This window comes from Prenolepis imparis, unplaced genomic scaffold (assembly GCF_030444845.1).
Source record: "Prenolepis imparis isolate NDT839.2.m4 unplaced genomic scaffold, iyPreImpa1.0 SCAF_6, whole genome shotgun sequence".
NCBI lineage: Eukaryota > Metazoa > Arthropoda > Insecta > Hymenoptera > Formicidae > Prenolepis > Prenolepis imparis.
The window spans coordinates 4,215,403-4,240,431 of record NW_028141164.1 but is presented as its reverse complement, the minus strand read 5'-3'; the positions used below and the strand labels follow the sequence as shown (position 1 = coordinate 4,240,431).

Here is a 25,029-nt window from a genome sequence, read left to right as displayed (position 1 = left end):
CATAAAAAGATGATAATTGTTTGATATTGAGATATAATTAATTAATTATAAATTATTATAATAATATCATTTTTTATATGCAGATTTAAATTGATTTATTCAAACTTTATTATATAATATAGTAATTGTGAAATTTGCTACAACCAGTTTATTTTTTATGTTAAAAAATATGCTATTGCAACTGAATATACACATGTTTACTTAAAACATTCAGTAATAAATCACTTTATCTTGAGTAACCGCGCTAAAAATAATATTTTGTCAAATACAAAGTTATTGAAGAAATATATTAAAAATTTATTATTAAAAATCATATTTTTAAAATAAACAAGTTAATAATATTTCATTAATAAAATTTTTTGAACAATATAAAAATACAATAACTAACTTTCTATTCTCATCATTCTATATTTTTATAAATAATTCATGAAAAATTTTTTAGTTCTTTCTATAGGGTGTTTCCTTTTAAGTGATACAGTCGATTATCTTAAAAATGAGACGTTAATGTGAAAAAAATGTTTTATATGAGAGTTGTAAGGTTTCGAGGGGGACATATTTACTATATATTAACTTTATCACAAATAAAAGATAAATCGGTAAGAAATGGTATTTTGACCGTTTCTTAAACTCGAAAATAAACGTTTCCCTTAACATTTTTCGAGTGGACATTTTAACCAATTAAAAACGTTTTCGAGAGTCGGTTATAAAACGTTTCAAAGAAACATTTGTGAAACGTTTCTGAAACGAATATGTGCTACCTGGGAATATTTAAATATTGTATTTTATTTTTAAAAAAGAATTAACATAATTACACGCATTCTGTCGCATTACTTAAAATTATACGCATTATATGGAATTACTTAGAATTCTCAATCCTGAGTCACGATGTTATGTCCCCCTCTTAAACCTTATAACTTTCATACGAAACATTTTTCCCACACACACACACAAAAACATCTCATTTTTAAGATAATCGACTGTATCACTTAAAAGGAAACTGTATATTGTTGTTTCTATATTATTTATTACATAATGTAGAGTTATTTAATTACTAATCAGAATTATAATAATAACAAAACATTTATACAATTTTGTGTTTTATAATATAATCTTATATTTTATATAGTTATAAGTTATAATTTATTATAATTTAATAGCATTGAAGTATATTTATAGTATTGAGTACTATAAGATATTTTAATAAGACAATTAAATACAAAATGCTATACAAAACTGCAACGAAATATGTTTTATAATTATGAATAAAAAAGTAAAGCTATTATCTTTGTTGTGACATAAGTCTTACAGCACAGATGTTTCCTTTTATACATATATCAAATAATGCAAACAATATTTCGGTATTTTTCATTTGCACAAGTGTGACATAAAGTATAAATGCTCCTTAAAAATCAAATATCGATCAGTTGCGATCATCAATTGTGATTTGTGTAGCGGCTATTCAAGAAAAGTAATCTTATTTTAAATTATTATATAATAAACTATCCGATTTTTTAATATTATTAGTTGCTTAGCATTTAAATAATAATTAATGTAAAGTTATTTAATATATTTCGATATTTCGAAAAATATTTTTATTATTAAGTTTTTTTATTGGATAGTATAATGCAGATTGCTTATACACAAATGTGATAATTTTAGAAAAAATAAATATTGGAACGATGAAGTGCGTTATTTTCACAATTCTTATTATGATTGCTATGGCTTTCGCTGCTCCTCAAGGAAATAAAGAAGCTACATGCAGTTCTTTAGGTGGGCATGTAAGTAATTTGAGCATTTATATTTTTGTGCAATATATTGTATATTGTACGAAAAAATAAACTATTTCATGCATATTATATTGAAGGGAAAGAAAGAAATAGATGAATAAAATTAAGAAATTATAAAATTTGTTTTTTACAATATTAATTTTGCATATTAAGGTATTAAGATATTATATTAAATTTTTAACATATTTTGGCGGTATTTTTGCAATATTAATGTTAATTGATAATATTAAATAATATTTGTAAGTATATTATATTTTATATATTGCATTGCAGTGTCAACAATATAGCGATTGCTGTCGTTATCTAGAATGTGCATTCTATGCTGCAAAATGTGTAGCAAAATCAGGTTTGATTGTGCCTGGACAAGATACAAGACCTATTGGTCCTGGACCATATCCCCCGAATGCACCACTTCCTTGATTGATATTCTTTTCTATCTAATCACGATGTCGCTTTTTCTTTGAGAAATATATTATATAAATAACTTTTAATAAAGAGCATATTAAAAACTCCCGTAAGTATTATTACTCATCAAGTATTTTTTAATTACTAAATAATTAACTGATAAATGTTACTGCGTAAAATCGTACTTTATACAATACTTTAAAATAAATAGAGAAAGAGACAAAATGTAAAATATTTTACTATATGCGTATTGAAATTGTACTTACACACAATCATTAATTCTTCGGTAATGATTAAAACGAATTAGACGACCGCGCCCATTATTATTTGGAGGGATTATCGTAAATACATCTGCGGGTATAATCGGATGTGCTTGAAATTTAATATCTATTATTACACGCTATAGCTCCTACCATGAACGCTATGTTTAGCTGTTAGATGCATAATTAAATATACATTAATTAACCAACGAGGTTGATGAGTGTGTAAAAAGATTGGCATGTGTTATTATTAACACTTTATAAATTTATAACTAAAATCATATAAGTTGAATGAATTAAATAGCAAATAAAATATCTATTTTTCGCAAACTGTATCTATACATGTGCAAATGTGCATACACATATTAACAAATATGTTTAGCGTATAAGTAATTAAATAGTTTCACTAATTGATTATAATAAAAAAACTTAAATTTTTATTTTGCCTTTACTATACAAATAACAAATAACGAGTGCTTTATCAAATGATTATGCAGTGATTTGATTAAGTATGTTTATTCTTTAATACAATAATCCTAATTGCATATATCATTACCTAATGGGGCCTAAAATAGAATCGCAAATATTATGGAGCAATTGCGCAACTATTATATTTTATCAATAAAAGAGTAACACATCGCCGCGTGTAAAACTCTATAAATGTTGCGCAAAACATGTGTGTTCATGGACAATATAAATGCGATATAAATGAGCATGATATTTAATAATATTGAAATAATTGGTATTATGTTGCATTTTGTTAAACTGGATCTGACATACGCACGCACTCTTTATACGTTTATATTTTCACCAATTAAATGTAAATTCTCGGGTATTTATATTATTTCGTATTAATTTTCAACAATATGTATACAGTCAAAATCGGTAATGCACTTTGTATTGGCAAGGCAAAAGCTTTAAATATACTAGTTGCTACTTATCATTTTTCCTATCTACAAATTGATTATTTACTATCGATTATTAGTACCGAATATTACCGGAAAGAGAGTATATTTTAGACGGAGTATATTTTGTTTTAGATATTTTATTTGAAATTTAAAATTTAAACAAACAAAGCGTATGTAAATATCCGTTTTGTACATTTCTTGAATATCTCATATATGTTACGTCAATTGACACTAAAAAGCTCAAAACGCGGCGATAGCACTTGAGTCGAACAGAGACGGTGGTAAATCTGTGAAAAACATGAACGCTTAAAAGCGTCAAGCATGTCTGCCACTGTTGCAGATATTACCAAAAAGGTTAATTCGGCTCATGATGTGTCGAAGCTTCGCCGATGACAGGAAAAAAACCCAGACTATATTCCTATTCAGCCACTATGGGCGAACAAAAGGACAATGCTACCGGATGATTCAGTTTCCTTTCCTGTTGTTTCCTGTCAACCGAATTAAAGAACAAGAGCGCTTTGTCGGAGAATCAATGGAATGCACGAGGCGCGCAATATGCACTCGATAGAATGCCGGCGCAAAGGGCAAAAAGCACTTGTGCATTCGATACTGTTGAAATGGAAAGAGAATATCAGCGGAAGGCGCCTTTTTGCATTCTCATATTCCCGTTTTATGCGTATAAGATGAACTGTAATAACCGAAATCTGCAATAACTGCAAAATGATTTCTCTCGCAAACGTGAGTTAAGATTGACGTAACGAATGATTCTATAGTATGATTTTCTCTTCCGCAATACAGCGGTTATTAACTTTATTGGCATTTAAGTCTCATCAAAGTTGCTTGTATTAATTTCAAAATACAAGTGACTATTTTTCTAATATTGAGAATATTGAATGTTTCAAGGTATAAAATTAGCAAATACAATTATATACTTTAAATGCGAAAAGGAAATTATCTGATTTTATCTTAAATTACCATATTTTGTGTAATGTATAATGCATAAATATATGTATACATAAAATGTTTCAAAAATCGATTAATTTAAAATAAAATTAATTAGAATATTATAAAAAATCAAGTAGCACTAAAAATGTTTTAATTAATTTAATGTAAAAATGCTTAATACGTAATAATAATGCCGTGAAACTACACATGCTTATGTATTGCATTTTCATGTAAAGAATTTCTCGGAATTTTTATTGAATAAAATATAATTATTGCCTCGATAGAATAGTCTAACATATTACGGTGCTTTCTTAGAATAGATATTTAAAATTAAATAAAAAGATATTCCGCGGCAAAAGTATGACATCAATACTTTCAAAGAATTTGTTCTTAAAAATGTATTTTTCAGTGGATATGGAACTTTTTTTATATGTAACTTAATAACTAACTTGATAATGTGTAAATGCGTACAAATAATGTGACTTCCGATAAAACATCAACAAATAAAGAAATAGGAAATCACCGAGCGTACGAGAAAGTAACGACTATAATCGCTTCTGCGTCATCGAACACGTACAATGACATGGTATATGCAAATTTGTTTGTGTGAGTATCGTAGTCGTATAAATGCTTTGACCGTGTAAATGAAAATATCAGTCGAGGTCGAGCTCTTTAGACAGTCAGAGCTAAGAAAGAACGTTCGCTGAAGTATCTCGTGAGTATTTACCAACACAAATTATTAATTGTACGTCTATTTAAAATTTGTGTTATTCTAAATACACGATGTATATATGTGTTTTGGCTATAATAAAACTTTAATAATTATTATAAGATTATTTAGAAAAAGACAAGAATTATTTATATTAAAAAAATAGAAAATTATTGACATAAAAATAAATTTTATTTATTCGACAGTTATTATATTCGATTTATAGACAACAACTTCTCTCTCTCTCTATCTCTCAATTTTTTCATATTCGTTTTATTTATAAATTTTGAGAGAATGTTAGAGTTGATTTCTTTATTAACGAAATCCGATATATTTCTACTCTTATCATAATTTATCAATTTTTTAATATTTACTACGTCATGATCAGTGTGTTCGACGATGAATAGTTGCAAAAAAATTTTTACATTTTATCATATATGTAATACAACATTGCCTACATTTGATGATATTTATACACATTCATGTATTATACGTGTCATATGTATATTACTATACAGTCGTGCGCGCGTTCACTATTTATTAATAAAAAAAAATCAAATTTAAAAATTCTAATTAAAAAGATTTTAATATTTTTGGTTAATTTACAACGTTTATAATTTAAAAGAAAGAGCGTCATATGTATCTTGTATAACATATATATTGTACTTTGTGAGCGTTATAGACATTAGATATAAGTTAAAATTGTGATTTTTAATCGTGATAAGCAATCTTTTATTCATTAGTACGTTGTTACGTTATTAGACAATATTGCAGCGCAATCAACATGCATTATGTTTGTTGTGCATGATTAAAATAATGCATACTTTGACAGTATTAGACGTTTTCATAATCCAATAATATAAATTTACAAAATATGATTCAGAGATTTTTTTATGTATTTTGTAAAAAAAAGTATGTAAAATTGCATAAACAATAAGCATAAAATTACACAAAAAATAATGAAAATCTTATACATTTCTATTATTTATTGTGTAATTTTACATTTACATAGTTCATGTAAGTCTATAGTTCATTTTTAACAACGTATCAGAGAACTAATTGAAGCAGACTTTGAGTCCTTGATGATTCATGTATACCTGTAACCGGCTCTGCTAAGATAAAACTCACGGTCGACTTATCGCATTACGTAAGCTGAATTTACGTCTGAACATGTCTCGCATAAATTAGGAATTAAAGCAGTATATGAGTGAAAAGAAATAAAAAATGGAATGTTCTATTCTAATATAATTAAAATTGCATCAATTATATATATATATATGTTATTTTATATAATCTTTTTAATTTATATAAAATTATCGCATTTTGAAATATTCTGTATTATTTGCGTTAATTCTAATTTGTTAAAATTATTTGATTGCAGAATAAGACGTTATTGTGAAAAGATGGCGAAATTAATGTTATTCGTCTTCGTAGCGTTGCTAGCTACGTCTCTTATCATGGCAGCAACCGATAAGTCACCGAGATGTGGTCGACATGGTGACCCCGTTAGTATATACACATATTTATTTATTTAACTTTTCTGATAAAGTCGCTATTTTTTTCAATCTCATTTTTTATAAGTATACGCACTATATTGTTGTGTGAGATCAATAAGGAAAACGGAGAAAATATTCTTAACCCTTAATTTGCAAATTTTGCAATAAATTTGTAATGGAATTTTAAATGATAAATATTTGCACGACAACTAGCGTCAATATCGTACAATAAGTAAAAGCACAAGAATACGTTTTAATATAGAAAAAATACAAGTGCTAGTTTTTAGCGGTAATGCCGTCAGAATTAATCTATTCAGAATAATGCAAAATGTATTGTTATATATTTATCAAAAATTAAATATTTTTTGTTTTAAGTTTTCTCACTTTATTTTAATTTGACAAATTTTTATTTGCACATTGTTGTACAAAGAATTTAGTGTATATATATGTATACACACACATACTAAATACTTTGTATAATAATGTGCATATATATATATATATATATATATATATATATATATATATATATCGATTATTAGGTTTTAGTGAATAATCTTTTTTTTTTATTTTAAAATACTTGTTTTTTAATAAAATTAATATAATATCTTATTAATGTTCAAATTTATAGAGTTGACCTTAATATTCTTTATCGTTTAAATAAGTTAAATTGATGAATAACATTTTGTTTATTAAATTTCAGTGCGTTTCTGATTCAAATTGCTGTGCCAATATAAAATGTCACCGTTACGCAAATAGATGTCAGGTTCAAATTACTGAGGCGGAACTAATGGCTCAACGTGAGAAAATCTTGGGCCGAAAAGGCAAAGATTATTAAAAGATGTAACAACAATCTTATTAAATCATCGTGAGTTTAATCTGAGAAGATTGCATTTCAAGAAATTAGAGATTAATATATAAGATTTGTATAATATGAAGATTTTTGTATAATAAAAAAAAATTATTGTTAGTATATAAGTGATATCTTTCGAGACGAGAAGTGCAAATAAAAGCATAAATTATAAATGTCTTATTTATCAAGATTTTTGAAAATATAAAGTATATATTTATCTATATTTTTTCATTTCTTTTACTTATATATATATATATATATATATATATATATACCTTCGCATAAAGATATTAGCCATCATACTATAATAATCATATTTCATCTTTTTAATCTTTTAAAATTACATATAATAAAAAATATTTTATCACTCACTGATACGGTGCGGAGTTATAGTACACGATGTTGATCTGTAAAATATAAATAAATTCAAATTAAAATAATGTTCAAAGTAATTAATATTTTTAATTTAATTACGTGCAGTTTTTTATTTGTTTAAAATTAGATCTTTTCTGTTCTTAAATTAGATATTTAATTTGAAAAATTCTTGAGAAAAAATGTTTTTACCAGATATAAATTTTAATAAAATATAAATAATTTCATATACAATTTAATTTTTATAAATAAAAATATTTTAATGTAATGTAAATAATAAATAATTATAAATCTTAAATATAAAATCTAAATATTTGATATGTATAATTATATAATAATATGGTAAGTGGTGTATTTTTATATAACAATATAATGATAAATCGTCGATGTAAGAACCATCCCAGAAATTATTTTAAAACTCATATTTTATATATTTTGAAGCGTAAAAACTGAATCTGCTCGAAAAAATTCTTATTTTGTATATAATTGTGTTTGAACGCAGTGATTGTATATATGTATGTATATTATACAACAACATATTGCTATAAATTTCAAAATAATATGCCTTTTATAAATAATAGAAAGAATTTTTATTAAATAAAAATGCACAAACTACAACACATTCGTACTATATGAAAAATTCTATTTATGATACGATATCGCGCCTAACACTTCTTTCAATAGTCTCAATACTATAAGCTTACTTGGCGATATTTTTATTCTCATAAAAACTGACTAATCTCTAAAATATTTTATATAAATTAGATTACAATGGAAAATGGATCGTTTTCACTGAGATTTAACAAGAATCATTATTGCTGAAATAAAATAGATACGTAGATACATAAGTAGATAAATGCATTATAAATAAAAAATTAAATAAATAATTAAAAATTATACTCACCACACAGTTGCTCCACCGTTGCCCGATGCCTTCCTGGGCCTGCTCCTTTTCTCTAGGTTAATTTTTGCTGCTTCTTCATGGCACTTATTATTCACTCACGAAAAAACACGACTAATTATTACTACTTTACTGATATATTCTGAGGTTGTCTTTGTTTGAATTATTGTATATTCGCACTACCGACGCGATATATATATATATATATATATATATATATATATATTACATCTAGATATACTACGATAATCGTTTAATATTTTCGGCACTCCCGATATACTAAACGTTCGCGCCCGAATGATATTTATTTTCATTAACCTCACTACCTAACCGCAACTTGGACGCGACGCGACAATTAAGTGATTCTTGTGACTGCGATATCGTACCGCGATATAATTATGATTCTGCGATCGTGGCAATTAATTACGATAATTCTTGCGACACGATTGCGTTCCTTCGACATTCACGATGCTCGATCGCGATTATGTTTGTACCACAAGCGTCCCGACGCCACAAATAAACGCGCTCAACTACCTAACCGCAATTTGGACGCGACGCGACAATTAAGTGATTCTTGTGACTGCGATATCGTATCGCGATATAATTATGATTCTACGATCGCGGCAATTAATTACGACAATTCTTGCGACACGATTGCGTTCCTTCGACATTCACGATGCTCGATCGCGATTATGTTTGTACCACAAGCGTCCCGACGCCACAAATAAACGCGCGTAATGCATTCTAGACGGTACGTTCCGATTCTCGCGCAACTTCCGATTCTCGCGTAACTTCCGATTCCGTCAGAGTGCGCGCGCCACCGTCGCGCACGTCGCGCATACTTGACGCAGTGTCTCGGAACGGCGGAATCGGATCAAGACCAGCGGAATCGGAAATTGGAATGGTTAGTACTTTCCGCGCTTGTTTACAATATGTTGCACATGCATTTGTGGTGTCGGGACACTTTTGTGATGCAGATATAATTTCGCGATCGAGAGTAAGTAACGCAATCATGTCGAAATACTGTAATTAATGGTTGCGATTGGCATGCAGTCATATAATTATATTACGATACGATATTATAATCGTAAGAATCACTTGTCTCATTAACTACTTATAACCACAAAACTTGGACGCGACGCGACGAGAGATTCTTGTGACTGACTTCGGGTTAGAAAGAATAAATATCAATCGGAAGTGAGCGTGTAGTATCTAATATCGGAAGTGCCGAAAAAAGTAACGGGCGAGTGTCGTATTGTGCGTAAATACAGTATATCGCGATCGAAATTAAGTATCGAAGAAACGTAATCGTGTCGAAATACTCTGATTAATGTTCCGATTGGCATGTAGTCATATAATTGTATTACGATATGATATTATAATCGTAAGAACCACACTTGTCTCATCAACGTGATTTTAGGTTAGTCGGAGGTGAGCGGGTATATATTATCGGGAGTGTCGAAAAAAGTAACGGGCGAGCGTCGTATTATTATTAATATTATTACGCACACTATCATGCGTAAATATACAGTATATCGCGTCGGTAGTACGATTGTGTGACACTTGAAGTAAACGCTCGCACACTTCGACCAAGGTTAGGTCAAGGCATCGTTGAAGTAGTAAGTATTAATACAATTATATAAATTATTAATAATTAAATAATTATTACCTGGATAATAATTTATTTAATTTCTTGACACTTTTATTAATAATTATTAATAAAATTATCAAGAAATTAAGTTACCGAGAATAAATATTGCGTTTGCAAATAAAAGTTAATAAATTAATTATTATAAATATTTATTATTATTTATCTCTTTATTATTATTTAATAATTGCAAGGTATTATATACAAAATAATCTCTAAAATATTTTATATAAATTGGATTACAATGGAAAATGGATCGTTTTTATTGAGATTTAAAATGAATCATTATTGCTGAGATAAATAAGCAATTAACATTATAGATAAAAAATTAAATAAATTAAAAATTATATTTATATTACACAGTTGCTCCGCCGATGCCTCCCCGGGCCTGTTCCTTTTCTCTAGTTTATTTTTTACTGTTTCTTATATACATTATTAGGCACTTATTATTTACTCACGAAAAAACACGAATAATCAGTAAAATATGCATATGTACGGTACTTTGTACAACACTCATCTCGATGATTAATCGCAGGTGACGCGCATTTTATTATAAAATATTACGCTCAAAGAATAAACGTTCTCATTATGCTCATACGAGCATTATTACGAAATTACAATCTACTTCGCGTCATTTGATCCAGTTTGTATATTCAAACATATACTTCGATCAAAAAAAGTGTGAGAGGGAGGCGAGGGAAGAGAGAGAGATATATAGTTAATTATATATTATTATATTTATATAAATCGATGAAAAACGCGACACGAAATACATACATATATGGGAATCTAAGCACTGTTAAAGATACAAGTATTATCCGTAAAGATGGAAATAAAATGATAATTTACTATTTCTTATATCCTCTATTATTTCGGTTCTTGCTTGAAATAGATTGTGCGAAATATGTATTTCTGATAAACAATTAAATCATTATCGATATGTTTACGAGCCGTCAATCGCGACAGTTAATGCCTCATTGTCAGATCGATAATTTTTACTTAGAAAATAATCGCGTTCAAAATTTTTTTATTAAGATACACGTCGCGATCGCATTCCTATCGCCGTATAATAGGGCGAGACACGCAGGCACGCATTTTAATACGCACCCTTCCACTCATCATCTTATTCTTCATTTATTTGAGTCAGACTCGAATGGAAAGGCGCATAGGAAAGGCGTGCGTTGTATTATCATTCGAAATACGATCGTGACAAGTGCTAGGAGAGATATCAAATGTGATTATTCCTTATGAGCGATTATAGATTACGATAGATTATCAGCTCGCGCGATTAATTAACTCTCGTACTTGATGACTATTGAAAGAAACGTCACGAATACCGAACAGATCGATTCTGAATCGAGTGGCGTGGCGCATTTACGTGGTAGCAAACTTATCGTGTATTTAATCGTGTATTTTAATATTTATCAATTACGTATAATAAATTCAGCGTTCACAGTACAGGCCAAAATTATATCACCTTTTGATTTTTTCAGCATAACTTGTTTAGTGCACGGATCTCTATCAAATCATAACATGTTTTGAAGGTTGGTATAACATTGAATTATAATTCAATATATGTTATACCGTCCTTCAAAATATGTTATGATTTGTGTAGAGATCCGTGCACTTTAAAACAAGTTATGCTGAAAAAATTAAAAGGTGATATAATTTTGGCCGGTACTGTATATATCGTTATAATTTATCGAAACGTCTATTCTTTTCGTTTTATTCGATCGAGATCTATCGGAATAATAATATACATATTTTTGGATATAGCATTCTACAGATATGTATCTTTAATTTTAATTTACATAGTTTTTCGCAATTATATAATGCAAGATAATAATTATTCTGAAATGAGATACATATATATATATATATATATATATATATATATATATATAGATATATTTTTTTTATTTTTATTTATTAGCAATAGAGTTATCGCACAAATTTGATCGTACAATTTTCGAATGACGAGCAGATTGTAGCTTTGTGATATTGATATAGTTGTATCGTGTTTGTTTTCTTTTCATAATAAGATGCACGTCGCGTGTGATTAACATCGTCGCGTAATTATCGTATTCTGTCGATTAGTACGCGCGCGATTGTAATTAACTGTGTTTTTGCAAGTAAATGTCATAAAGAAGCAACAAAGAATAAACAAGAGAAAAGGAAAAGACCCGGAAAGAGGTTGGGCGAGTAGGATGAGTATAATATTTCTAATTTATTTATTATATTTATTATATTTGTTATAAAAGTGTACTTGTAAATTGCTCGTTTATTTCAACGATCTATTTCATATCATTGTATAATGTAATGTATACATCAAATATTTTGTATTTTATTTACAAATACTTAAAATATTTATAATAAAATATTTGCAATAATATTTTTACATATAGACGCATGTGGAATAATTCAATATCATAAAATTTATAATTATTAAAATTTATAACTAAATTATTTATGTAAGAAATAGATTATTCTTTATCACATACATACGAGAGAGAGAGAGAGAGAGTACTTAATAATAATATAAAGTTTACATCAAATTTTTTGCAAGAATTATATATAAATTTTTTATTAAATATTTATATCAAATAAAAAATTTTAATGCGCTTAACAATTACCTTTCAAAATAGTAATTATTTTAGACCCTCTTTAAATATATATTTTTATATAATTTTTACAGATCAACGTGTTGTCTGCTATTATTTCGTAATTGCACATCGTATCGATGAGTTATAAATTATCTTTTATTTTATTAGAACAACAAACGCGCGCGCCATTCTTCAATTTTATGTTAAAAAGAATAATATAAAGTTCGTTTAAACTTGCTTAATATTTTTTCACAGAAATCAGCTGATTAAAACGTTAATTTGCTAATTAAATTTTAAAATAATATGATAAAAAATTAAAATAGTAATATGTTGTAAATAATATGGTATAATACCTTATACTTGATTAATATTTGTTGACAGAAATCAGCTGATAACTGTCAAAAATATTATAACATATTATTTAAAACATATTATTATTTTAATTTTTATAACATATTATTTCAAAAATTAATTAGCAAATTAACGCTTTAATCAGCTGATTTCTGTGAAAAAAATTAATATTTATAATATTTGTTTAAGTATCTCTCTATATATGTATTTATTTGATTTGTTACAGGTATTGCTGATAAGCTGCGCGCGAATTTGACTGCAAGATTTTCGAGTGTCGAACGGACGTTGCTTCGTGCGCGATTATAGTTTTCGCATCGTTTTCTCTCATTGCGCAATGTACGCGAAATACGCGTGCGATTCACGCGTCGCGTCGGGAGTGCCGTGTAAAGTGTCGGGCGATTGTAATTATTCGTGTTTTCGCGAGTATCGTGAGTGCTAGGAAGGAGCGATGACGGTCGACCAAGAGAGGAGGAGGAGGTCCTGGACGGCATCGGGCAATCGCGGGGCAACTATAAGGTATGCAAAATAAATATATAATAACATTTCTTTTAAGAAACACATAATTTTTATTATATTTGTTTAAGAATCTCAATATATATGTATTTTATTTATTATTACAGGTAAGCTTTTCAGATAGGAGAGGAGAAGGAGGCTCGGGAAGGCATTGGACGACAGTGAGGCAACTGTGACTGTGAGGTAAACAAAATAAATATATAATAACATTTCTTTTAAGTAACATTTTTTTGTTATTATATATTTGTTTAAATATCTCTCTATATATGTATGTATTTTATTTGTTACAGGTTGCATTGCTGATAAGCTGCGCGCGAGTTTCTCGAGTGTCGAACGGACGTTGCTTCGTGCGCGATTATAGTTTTCGCATCGTTTTCTCTCATTGCGCAATGTACGCGAAATACGCGTGCGATTCACGCGTTGCGTCGGGAGTGCCGTGTAAAGTGTCGGGCGATCGTAATTATTCGTGTTTTCGCGAGTGTCACCATGGACCAAGAGAGGAGGAGGAGGCCCGGGGAGGCATCAGGCGACAACGAGGCAACTGCGAGGTATGCAAAATATTTAAAAACATTTTTTTCTAAACTTTATTGAGATATTCGATCGTTTTCAGATTTTTAAAACACCCTGTACACACACACACACTCGCGCGCGCGCACACACACATACATGTATATACATAATTTGAATATTTTGTTTCAGATCAATGTGCTGTGTACTACAACTCCGCTATTGCAGGTATCGGTGAGTGAGAAATTGTTTATCTTATAAAATTTCTATAGCGGTAATGGGGGTATATGAAGCTGGCGTCTTATTTCGTGGAAACTTATAAATAATTAAGAGTTCTGCTATTAATAATTCTACTATTGAAGATAAAACCAGAACTCTTAATTATTTATGAGTTTCCACGAAATTATACGCTAGCTTCACACATACATATATTATTATTTTAACATTTAATTAGCAAATTAATATTTTTATTAATATTTTTTGATAGAAATTAGCTGATAATAAAGCGTTAATTTGCAAATTAAATTTTAAAATAATAATATGTTGAAAATATTAAAATAGTAATATGTTATAATACCTTATCCGCGATTAATATTTTTTGATAGAAATCAGCTGATAATTGTCAAAAATATTAATCGAATTGAAAGTATTATAACATCTTTTTCTAAAAGAGGCATGTTAAGTCGATTTTTGCAAATACACAGAGAGAATTTTCTCTTAGAATTTACGCTGAAAATCATGGTAATCGTGAGACAATATGGTATGAAAAGAATTTTATGACAATTTCTCTGATCATTATTTATCACAATAAAAATAATAATATCTATCACAATAAAATATAAAATATGTTTGATCAATTTTACTATGCAGTTTAGTAAAATTAATTAAATATGTTTTATATTTTATTGTGATATGTATTATTATTTTTATTGTGATAAATAATGATCAGAGAAATTCTCATAAAATTCTTTTCATAACATATTGTCCCACGATTACCATGATTTTCAGGGTAAATTCTCTGAGAGACAATTCTCTCAGTGTATTATTGCATCTTTTCTGTGATGCTGCTTGACTGTCTCGATTCGCATTGTGCGTTATATTTGTAGCATCGAGAGGCTATTATCGCGAGGGTTAGTAGTTTGAAAGTTTGTTCAAAATAAAATAAATAAAATATGTTTTAAATAACATGTTATAATACTTTAAATTTGATTAATGTTTTTGACAGTTATCAGCTGATTTCTGTCAAAAAATATTAATCGAATTTTTTTAAGTATTATAACATATATTATTTAAAATATATTATTTTATTTAATTTCATTTTGAACAAACTTTCAAATTACTAACCTTCGCAATAATAGCTTCTCGATGGTACAAATATAACGCACAATGCGAATCGAGACAGTCGCAATCAGCATCGCAGAAAAAATGTAACAATACTTGCGAGAATCGACTTAACATGCCTTTTTTAGAAAAGGAATCTCGAATAAATAAATATCTGTGTGTATACTTATATAACAAGTATTCTATACTGAAGAGATAATCGAAAATTTAATAAATGACAAAGTTTACACAAATACGATTTCTAGAATTTTCTGTTCTTGTGAAATTGTAAAAATACTCAATGTTATCTTCGAATAAAAATGACATAGGTACATATTTTATAAATCGAGAATTATATTAAGAAAAGCATTAAGGAAACGGTTAGATATTAGTATTTTCAGTAAATTGAGAATGTTCTTCGAATGACAAATAAAAATTTGTAAACACTAAGCAGGTTGATATAAAAAATTCGATATATATATATATATATATATATATATATATATATATATAATTAAAGAATATAATAAAGTTTTCTATACAATTCGAAATTAAATTAAAACTTGAATTTTCTTTTTCAGATATTAGTATTTTCAGTAAAATATTGAATTTAGTAACTTTTTCGAAAAAAATAAAAGATATGTGCGCTAAATATATAAAAGTATTATACTTTTCTATGTATGTAGACATCACTATTAAATATGATAGTTTCTAAGCTTATTTACTATAAATAAAAGCTTATTTACAATAAAAAAAATAATAATTTTCTGAGATTCAAGGAAAAATTTTTAGAAAAATTTCCGATTCAACATAAAATTTTCTCGCTCGTAAATGCGTATTAAAAATTCAAGTTTTAATTTAATTTCGAATTGTATAGAAAACTTTATTATAATCTTTAATTATATATATATATATATATATATATATATATATATAGATTTTTTTATATAAACCTGCTTAGTGTTTACAAATTTTAAATTGTCATTCGAAGAACATTCTCAATTTTAATCAAAGTATTTACTCGATTCAATTATTGCGTTATATTTCGTTGACAATTAGCAATTTCAAGTATCTTTTTAAAGTGCCGCATATATTAATTGCTGGCATTGAATTTCTTAGCGATAAACTATAATGCATGCTCGAAAAAAAACTTGTCGACGCAGATTGATGAAAAAGGACATTCCGGGATTGCCGAGTGACGAAAATTTCGAACGGATAGATCCGTCGCGACGATCCGGCTTTGTCTACCCTGTGCGCTTCTCTACGTCCCGTCTGTTATATTCGAGGACATTTAAATTCACTATCTCCTATCTCGGTTTACCGTACACTCGTTAAAAGGCGAACCTTTGTTCGATAAAAAGACTCTGATGTCGGTATATTCCGCAGAACGGAGTAAAAATCCCACCGAACTCGACATGTTACGTGGCGTGCGAAGGACAGGTGCGCGGGGGTCCGCTGGGGTGGTTTAATAGCATCGACTTATCTTTCGATAAGCCCGTACTAGAAACCCGCCATATGGCCGATTCGGAATCGCTCGTGAACGATTCCTTTCCGCGTCTCCAGATTACGACGGATAAGTTAATGACACATAAAAATATATTGTCATGGTTGCCGTATCACGTCCCAAATCCGTACACACTCACTTCGATATCTTGCATACATCTTTGCCATTAGGCGGAATAATGCCCCTTACAAAATGACGCGATTGCGCCTCAGGAAATTGAATATTATATGGAGACAATCTGCCGCGAGTACTTAGTGCGATCGGCTTCTAATAAGAAGTTTCGCGAAATTTTTTGAGAAGTTTCTCTCTGCAATATTCCACCGTGAATTTACTTCATTGACGGTCCGAGGCCTTTGTAAATTTGAAAAGTAGGTGGACTTTGATTCAAAGACCAAAAGCTTCTTCGGTTCGTTATACAAAATTTCCGCCGTGTTCCAATCTCATTAGCGCCGGCTTAAAGTTAAGCGCCCCAACTCTTTTGCACCGGACCGCACGTACTCTTTGACCATCGCGGTGTGTTTCAACAGAAATCTAACCTTCTTGACAAATTAAAGACAGACGTACATATTTTTCAACAGAAAAGAGGCATATCAAATAATCATTCTGTAAAAAAGGCGCGCGTGATGGTTGTTTCTGTTGAAATGTGTCCAAAATTTCTTTCTGCTTGCTCGACTATTTGTTATCTCTCTGATTTAAATTTATGCTATAAATGCGTTTATCTGTAATTTTAAAAAGTATAATCTATTTCTGCCTCTCTTGGCAATAATATTTTACATCACGATCGATTAACGCAATCTAATAACTTTTAGATTCTATAAATTTATCGCAACTTATGTGATAGGCAAATAATTCGTACGTACTTCATAATTTAATTTTTGTAAATCTGCGCCTGTTGCGATATCGATAAGGGATCTATATATATAGAATCGGTCGCTAGTAAAGACGTCATTCTGCAAATATTTGTTCGCTGTCTCTTATCGTACTCCAGCTTAATTGCCATATGGCGTATAGTCATATTTTATACGCACGTTTTTCGTCTTGAGATACATTCGTGCACATATACAATTTTAAAAATAATTTTTCGTTTTCTTAAAAATAATTTTTCGACAATTGACATTTTTACCTGTCAAAGAAAGATTCCAGTATAATTTTGCAACAATCGATAGCGCGTCAAAGTCTTTTCGATCATTTTTGATATATTATTTTTTCCGAGATTCGAACGAATTGTAATTGTCTGGAATTCTTTTGCATATCGAATACGATTATGCGACATACTTAGCACTCGAAAAGAGAAAGCGTATACTGATGAGCATCGTTCAAAGTAGTGTCAAGGCCGCGCCGCAAGGACGGGCCAATAGAAGCCGCGGGAAATTCCAGCGTCGAAAGCCGTGGTACTCTAGAAAATAAAAAAAAAAAAAAAAGAAAAAGAGGAAAAGAGAAAGAGAGAAGAAAGAAGAAGGATATACGAAGAGAACACCGGAGACAAACAGCGAGCTGGGGCAAGTCCTCGACTCGACTCGAGTGTCTCTCTTCGTGGTTCCTTTTAAGTTCTTATCCGCGAGGCATGTCACGTGGGTCCTTCAACCTACTTTTAAACTCGTTCCCGTGGCGGATCGCGTTGGATGTTAAAAGATCACGGCAAGCGGAATATAAAAGCGGTGGACGAGAGGGCGGAGGTCGAAGATATACGCGATATACACACACACACACATACATACATACATACACACATAGAGCGAGAGAGAGAGAGAGAGAGAGAGAGGTGGAGAACAGGTTCTCGGTCTGTTCTATTCTCGGGCAAGATCTACTCGCCAGTCACAAGGAGCGACGTAATGCCGACAGCACGCCACAATATGAAAACATTATCGGCCTTAAGCCGGAAGGCACACAGCAATGTGCTGAGCTTAGCTGCAGCCCTGGCACTTGCAACGCGATCTCTCGTTCCCGCGCGGTGCATTGCCACGTCAGGACGTCAGGATTTCAGGTGGGTACTTGTGTCCGCCGGATTCGCATGGCCCAAAAGCGATCCCCGGGCACGGAGAAAGGGAGGCACCGGAGCCGATTTGCGAAAGGAACGAGGGGATAGGAGAAAGGCCGCAGCGCTTCCAGGCTGCATTCCGTTCCAAATCCATGACGGATTTGTCGGCGGAAAAGAGCGTTAATGAAACTGTCGCCAGATTACTCGCCGACTCTGACAGCGCTTCGAGGACGAGATCGAGGATCTCGTCTCGTCTTATTTGAGACGTTCGAGTGCGCGCGTAATATAACATGCCTCCGGCCCCGAAAGGATTTAATCGAAGGATAATCCCGCGGCTTCGATAACGTCGATAAGCGACATTAATATCATTGATCTTGACATTTTCCAACTCGCGGAATGAAAAGAACATTTTTTTTAAACGCGCGCTTTGTCAACGACCGCGGGGAAGGGCGCGTCTGTAGTGATTTTCCGTTATCGGATTGATCCGACGAGTGGGAGTAAAGTGTGACGGTGACGAGGACAGGCGGACGTTGAAGAGGACGCGAATAACGCGAGGCGTCGGCGCACCGACGCGTATACGACGATACAAATATACCCGGCTACTTAGAGACGAGGGAAATGGGACTAGCCATTTGGGGCAAACTACCCCTAGGTTGGCTCACGCGACCGATCTTATCGCCAGGCTCAGCCTGGGTCTCGGCTCGGACGTGTACGTGTACACGTGACAGACCATACCACATGCACGAGGCTAGAGGCCGTTTCAGGTTATCTTGTCGCGGAATTGATTTCTTGCATTCGTTATTTCCTTGGAACTCCGACCGGCTTGGTATTTTTTTTTACTCCACCGACGAATCGTGACGATTAAGCGCGCGTTGAAATATTCAAAGAAGATACTATCTGCAGATACACGCGTCGAGAAAAATGTATTTGAAATCAAGACGACTGTTACATGCATTTGCGTTATCCTTTTATATAATTCAACCTTTATTAAATCAATAGAATTTTATTGCTAAATCAATAAGTACGACAGTAAAGAAAATAAATAAATTATATATTTCGCCTGCTTAATTCTGTACTTTTTTGTTCTTGTCGAAAAATATTTTTTATTTATCGAGTTTGCACCGCAAAATCAATTTGCACGATAACAACTAAAAAAAAAAAAATTACATCTTGAAATTCTATTGACTGAATGCTAATGACACGGGAAATATACATTGTATTCCGTTGATTTAGTTTGTCGAGATATATATTGATACATGCCTATCTGAATGTTAGCGTTTGGCGCTCAAATTGGTCTAGAATCACGATCGTCGTTTAACTTCCATCATTGCAGACTACGGCACAACTTCTCAACCACTGCTTATTATTATATTTGCTGGTATCCATCCTGATCAAACGATACCGCCGGTAGGGTCGAGACTCCTTTGCAACTTGAACGTAGCGCTTACACAATCATACCGGGGTATTTCGCTGAGATCCTTTGGATTACACGGGGTTGGTCTTACGAGTAACTCAAGTCGAACTTAACAGTCGGTTAAGTCCGCGGATAGTTTGGACCGTTTGGCTAGTCCGGTTGGTACGGAGGGCATGAAGTCCGAACTGTAAGCCACTACGTAACCCCCGGCGGCCATGGGGTTCGGCCGAGGTCATGGAGACGTGCCAGTCTTATCTCGATTTGCATAAATTCATAGCTTGCGGCTTAGGCCTTCGGAGCTAAGGACACCGGGCATACCTTATTCGGCGTAATGAAACTTTCAGTTCCTTTATCGTCTTGTTCACAATCGGTGCGTGATCATGTGTTTCGAATTTCATTCGTTTGAAGTAATATTATTTATCGGAATAAAATTATTCATATAATAATTTTCCTTTTACTTTCTCCGATTATGTACTATATATATTATTTATCAAAATAAAATAAAATAAATATATGCATGTATATTATTTATCAAAATAAAATTATTCAATAGTTTTATTTTGATAAATAATATACATATATTATTACAGTAAATATATATTTATATACATATACACTCGTCAACAAAATTATCGCAACATGTAATTAATATCAAAATTTAGCATAAATTCAAATAAGCGTATCTCCGCGAAAAATTGTCGTATTTCAAAAATTTTTTTTTTGTTTTAAACGGTAAAGTCTCTACTTTAAGGAACTTTCGTTCGATTTTATTCTCTCCCCCTTTCTCCATCCCTTTAAAAGGAGAGACGTGTTTTTTTTTCAAAAAATTGCATAGTTTGACGAACTCTACGGAGTGTACTAAATTTTTTTCGCAAATATCATCATAACTATCGTAAAATATGGACTTTTCTCTACAAATTTTTAAAAAAATTGAATACCGTACGATTTTTGTTCGCGAAGTTACAACATATCAAAGTTACCTATGCATTTTTGCCTATATATTTAATTACCGCCAATATTAGCATTACTCGATGGACACTACGGGAAGGTTGTTGGTCGGATTTTGCCCATCGTGTGTGTGTGTGTGTGTGTGTGTGTGTGTGTGTGTGTGTTGGGATAGGGGTATATGTGTTCGTATTTAAAATTGTATATTTCTGCCTCGTCTTCGGATGACCTCTTGCAGGCACTCACGCATATTAATGCAGGCTCTAATTGTGGCTTGCAGAATTTCGAACCATATTCGATGTAGGGCTGCTTCCAATTGCTGGAAATTGGTTGGTAGTCTTTCAAAATCATGCAGCCATCTTCCCATAAAAGGTCATCCAAAGACGAGGCAAAAATACACAATTTTAAATACGAACATTATCCCTGCCCCAACACACACACACACACACGATGGGGAAAATCCGACCAGCAACTTCCCCGTAGTGCCCATCGGATAATGCTAATGTTGGCGGTAATTGAATACATAGTCAAAAATGCATAGGTAACTTTGATATGCTGTAACTTCGCGAAAAAAAATTGTACGGTATTCAATTTTTTTTTAAATTTGTAGAGAAAAGTCCATATTTTACGATAGTTATGATGATATTTGCGAAAAAAATTTAATACACTCCGTAGAATTCGTCAAACTATGCAGTTTTTGGAACAAAAAACACGTCCCTCCTTTTAAAGGGATGGTGAAAGGGGGAGAGAATAAAATCAAAATCGAATGAAAGTTCCTTAAAGTAGAGACTTTACTCTTTAAAACAAAAAAAAAAATTTTTGAAATACGACAATTTTTCGCGAAGATACGCTTATTTGAATTTATGCTAAATTTTGATATTAATTACGTGTTGCTATAATTTTTTTGACGAGTATATATACATATACATATATGTACAGTTAGCTTTTTGTGCAGCTTTCCGGTCATAAGTATAATGCGAGAATATTGCTGAAATTTATTAAAACATTGCGATATATCTATACACTTGCTATACGTACGATTGATTCGCTGACGAGTATTAGCTATCATCCGCTTTTTAGTAACGCGAAAGCTTCGCTTTAGGGCAATTATAGCTCGCGGAGGCAGTTCGACGCTGCTTCGAATAAAGGGCATTTGGCATTTTTGACGTGCGTTCGTCGGCGCGATAGAAGCCTCCGGGGTGTGCGAGTAAGCTGAGGCGAGCACTTTATGGAATTAATAAAATATTCACTCGGCAGACACAGACGGCAAAGTAAGGCATATAATAATTTTCTGACACGCCACCTTGTGTGTCGCTGTCTCCGACGACACACACGATGGTCGTACGTGACCGCTATCGCCGAATCAGATCAGAAAATGGCGCAAACTCCGATAAATAAGATAAATAATGTAATGCGCCTTCCGTACCCGGCGACCCCTTCCCGCGAAAAACTTTGAAAGTCGCGTGCACGTCCATCAGCAGCGAGCCCTAATGTCGTGTTTCGCGCAGAATGACTACGATTGGCCTCGTTCAAGGAGATTCGCCGGGAGTGACCATTACGCTGCTTGTGCTACGCGGAGTAAAAGTCGTTATTTGACTATCTCCGATCGCGTGCCTGTGCGCCAAGCGTTACTCTATCAATTTCTTTCGTGCCATTAACCCCATTGACGTGCATTTGCACTTTGATGCTTCCAAGCATTTGCCTTACGAAGCCTTACGGTTAATTTTCAATAGTGAATAGTAGAAAAACAATCTTTGATAATACACATAATAATATTAATCATCAATAGTACACGTTTACGAATAATTTACATCCTTTCATTCGGGCTCTTTTGTATAAGCCTTGCGAGGAATATTCCCGGATTTCACGAGGCTTTGATATTTTTAATGAACGCGCGAGGCTAAATTCCATGGGGATCTCAACGGACCGAGGATACGCGATAATCATTAGACATAGATTCGCAGGGGTGACTGTCCGTTCCCTCATTTCAACCCCGTCTCCGTGCGCCTCCGCACTTATCCACCAAAATTCAGGGTGCCTCCATCCGTTCGCCCCTCCTGCCCATTCCGCCAGGATGCAGTTCCGCTCGCAAACTCGGACTGCAGCCATGGGGGATGCACGGGGTGGTGAGGCGGTGCAGTCGGTTGCCATGGCGACCTATCGTCACTGGACACCCTTCACCCCTCATTTCACCTACGTTCTATCCCCATGCACGGTGATCCGGCGGCCGGACAACATCGTCCCATACCAAGCCAAAAACACTGGTCTCTTATTACGCAGCTAAGCCCGTGAATTGTCTTCTCTGCGTCGAGTTTCGACCATCGATTCTCTCTCTTTCTCTCTCTCTCTCTCTCTCTCTCTCTCTCTCTCTCTCTCTCTCTCTCTCTTTTTCTCTCTCTTCCTGTCCGATCGTTCGGACAACCTATGGATTCTTCTATCGTATGCCGCGCGAACAAGATGTTATGCTTTGACAACACAATGGCGAATTATGCTCGTCTGAATTTTTGGCAAGCTCGTTGCCCGTTATTCTCATATCGTATACCGGTATGCCGCGGGATCATTAGCAGCCGTGTTCACCATTCAATTCAGGCTAGTTCACTGTAAAAATAATTACATTTGGTCGCTATGGGAAATGTAATACAATTGCCTCGCGCAAGGATACCGAAATGTACTCTAATTATACTGGGAGGTAATGAAAAATAGATATACAGTGCGCTGTGCACATGTCTCGCGTGCGTAGAGAACGAAGGTTGTTTAATAATTAATAATCATAATATATATATACACACACACACACACTCTCTTTCTCTCCCTCTCTCTCTCTCTATATATAAATTTTTAGAACATAAGCACATATCTCTTTGATAACTTCAACTAATATAATGGAGAATAAAATGAAAGTCTTATTTAGCTCTCTCATAAGCAAATGCCCGATGTTACTTTTATAGCGTCGAGTGATGTCTTAATACATTCGGGGACTATTCGGATGACAGTCACACCCTCTTTTAGTCACGCGACAGACGACTTTGCGAGGGTAGGAATAATTTACAGCATGAGGAGTAGATAACGCGAACGTTTTGACGGTCGAAATATCTCAAAATTCAAAAATTTCGAAGCGGTCTTAACTTGGTAATCGACAACTGGCGGAGATCTTCGAATTAATACGTAGATCAAAAGCATATCTATTATGACAGATTATTTAATATAATCATTTTATCACAGTCTATATTACTCGAAATCGATAATTATTAGGAAAAATGTACACGATTGATCTTTTGGAAAAAAAATCGAGCGATCTTGATTATCTCTAGATTTTTACATGTTGCACCGGCTACGCCAGTTCAACAGTGGCGGCCGATGTTATCTGTCGTGATAATTAATAGCCGACGCATACCTAAAGCGACAGTGAATCCGCGCATAGTGTTTATAGATAGTAAAACGACGTGGTATGAGCGAGCACGCAACGCGATCAATGGAACCGATCGATCGATCTACAATAAACGTTATATACACCGATAGTGCTGATAGTCTGTTACGTATTCGGACAATCGGGGACGAGGGGGTGCACGACCCCTTCGTGTCCTGCTGGCACAGTGACCCTGTTAGCTAT

The 25,029-nt window shown here is 32.4% G+C and overlaps 2 protein-coding genes and 1 long non-coding RNA gene across 5 annotated transcripts in view; 2 read left to right on the top strand and 1 right to left on the bottom strand.

The window, feature by feature from the left end:
• Nucleotides 1-9,398, bottom strand: part of LOC145937722 (uncharacterized) — a 140,807-nt gene extending 131,409 nt beyond the window's left edge. Inside the window, exons 1-2 of the long non-coding RNA XR_014425613.1 lie at nt 8,640-9,398; nt 7,736-7,770 (exon numbers count right to left, since the gene is read on the bottom strand). This is a non-coding gene — a long non-coding RNA (uncharacterized LOC145937722). The remainder of the gene's footprint in view (nt 1-7,735; nt 7,771-8,639) is intronic.
• LOC145937720 (omega-conotoxin-like protein 1) lies at nt 4,879-7,586 on the top strand. 2 transcript variants are annotated; one of them, XM_083041010.1, is made up of 4 exons: nt 4,993-5,020; nt 6,066-6,161; nt 6,396-6,519; nt 7,214-7,586. In XM_083041010.1, the coding sequence occupies exons 3-4, from the start codon at nt 6,418-6,420 to the stop codon at nt 7,346-7,348; spliced, it is 237 nt and encodes a 78-aa protein (XP_082897136.1). In that variant the 5' UTR covers nt 4,993-5,020; nt 6,066-6,161; nt 6,396-6,417; the 3' UTR covers nt 7,349-7,586. The 2 variants fall into 2 exon arrangements, with proteins under 2 accessions (XP_082897135.1, XP_082897136.1); XM_083041009.1 differs by lacking the exon at nt 6,066-6,161 and having other exon boundaries at nt 4,879-5,020.
• Nucleotides 9,399-9,609: 211 nt separating the features above from the next.
• Nucleotides 9,610-25,029, top strand: part of LOC145937718 (uncharacterized) — a 104,965-nt gene continuing 89,545 nt past the window's right edge. Inside the window, exons 1-5 of one of the 2 annotated variants that reach the window (XM_083041007.1) lie at nt 9,610-10,255; nt 13,465-13,754; nt 13,859-13,934; nt 14,042-14,299; nt 14,451-14,486. In XM_083041007.1, the coding sequence (XP_082897133.1) occupies nt 14,238-14,299; nt 14,451-14,486 (98 nt within the window). In that variant the 5' untranslated portion in view covers nt 9,610-10,255; nt 13,465-13,754; nt 13,859-13,934; nt 14,042-14,237. Of the gene's footprint in view, nt 10,256-13,464; nt 13,755-13,858; nt 13,935-14,041; nt 14,300-14,450; nt 14,493-25,029 lie in introns of both variants that reach the window. The other variant, XM_083041006.1, reaches the window with a different exon arrangement.

Excerpts from the sequence above, each read along its gene's own strand:
- LOC145937720 (XM_083041009.1), top strand. The coding sequence starts at position 6,418 with ATGGCGAAATTAATGTTATTCGTCTTCGTAGCGTTGCTAGCTACGTCT. Across the intron at positions 6,520-7,213 it reads GTGGTCGACATGGTGACCCC|TGCGTTTCTGATTCAAATTG; the intron begins GTTAGTATATAC and ends ATTAAATTTCAG.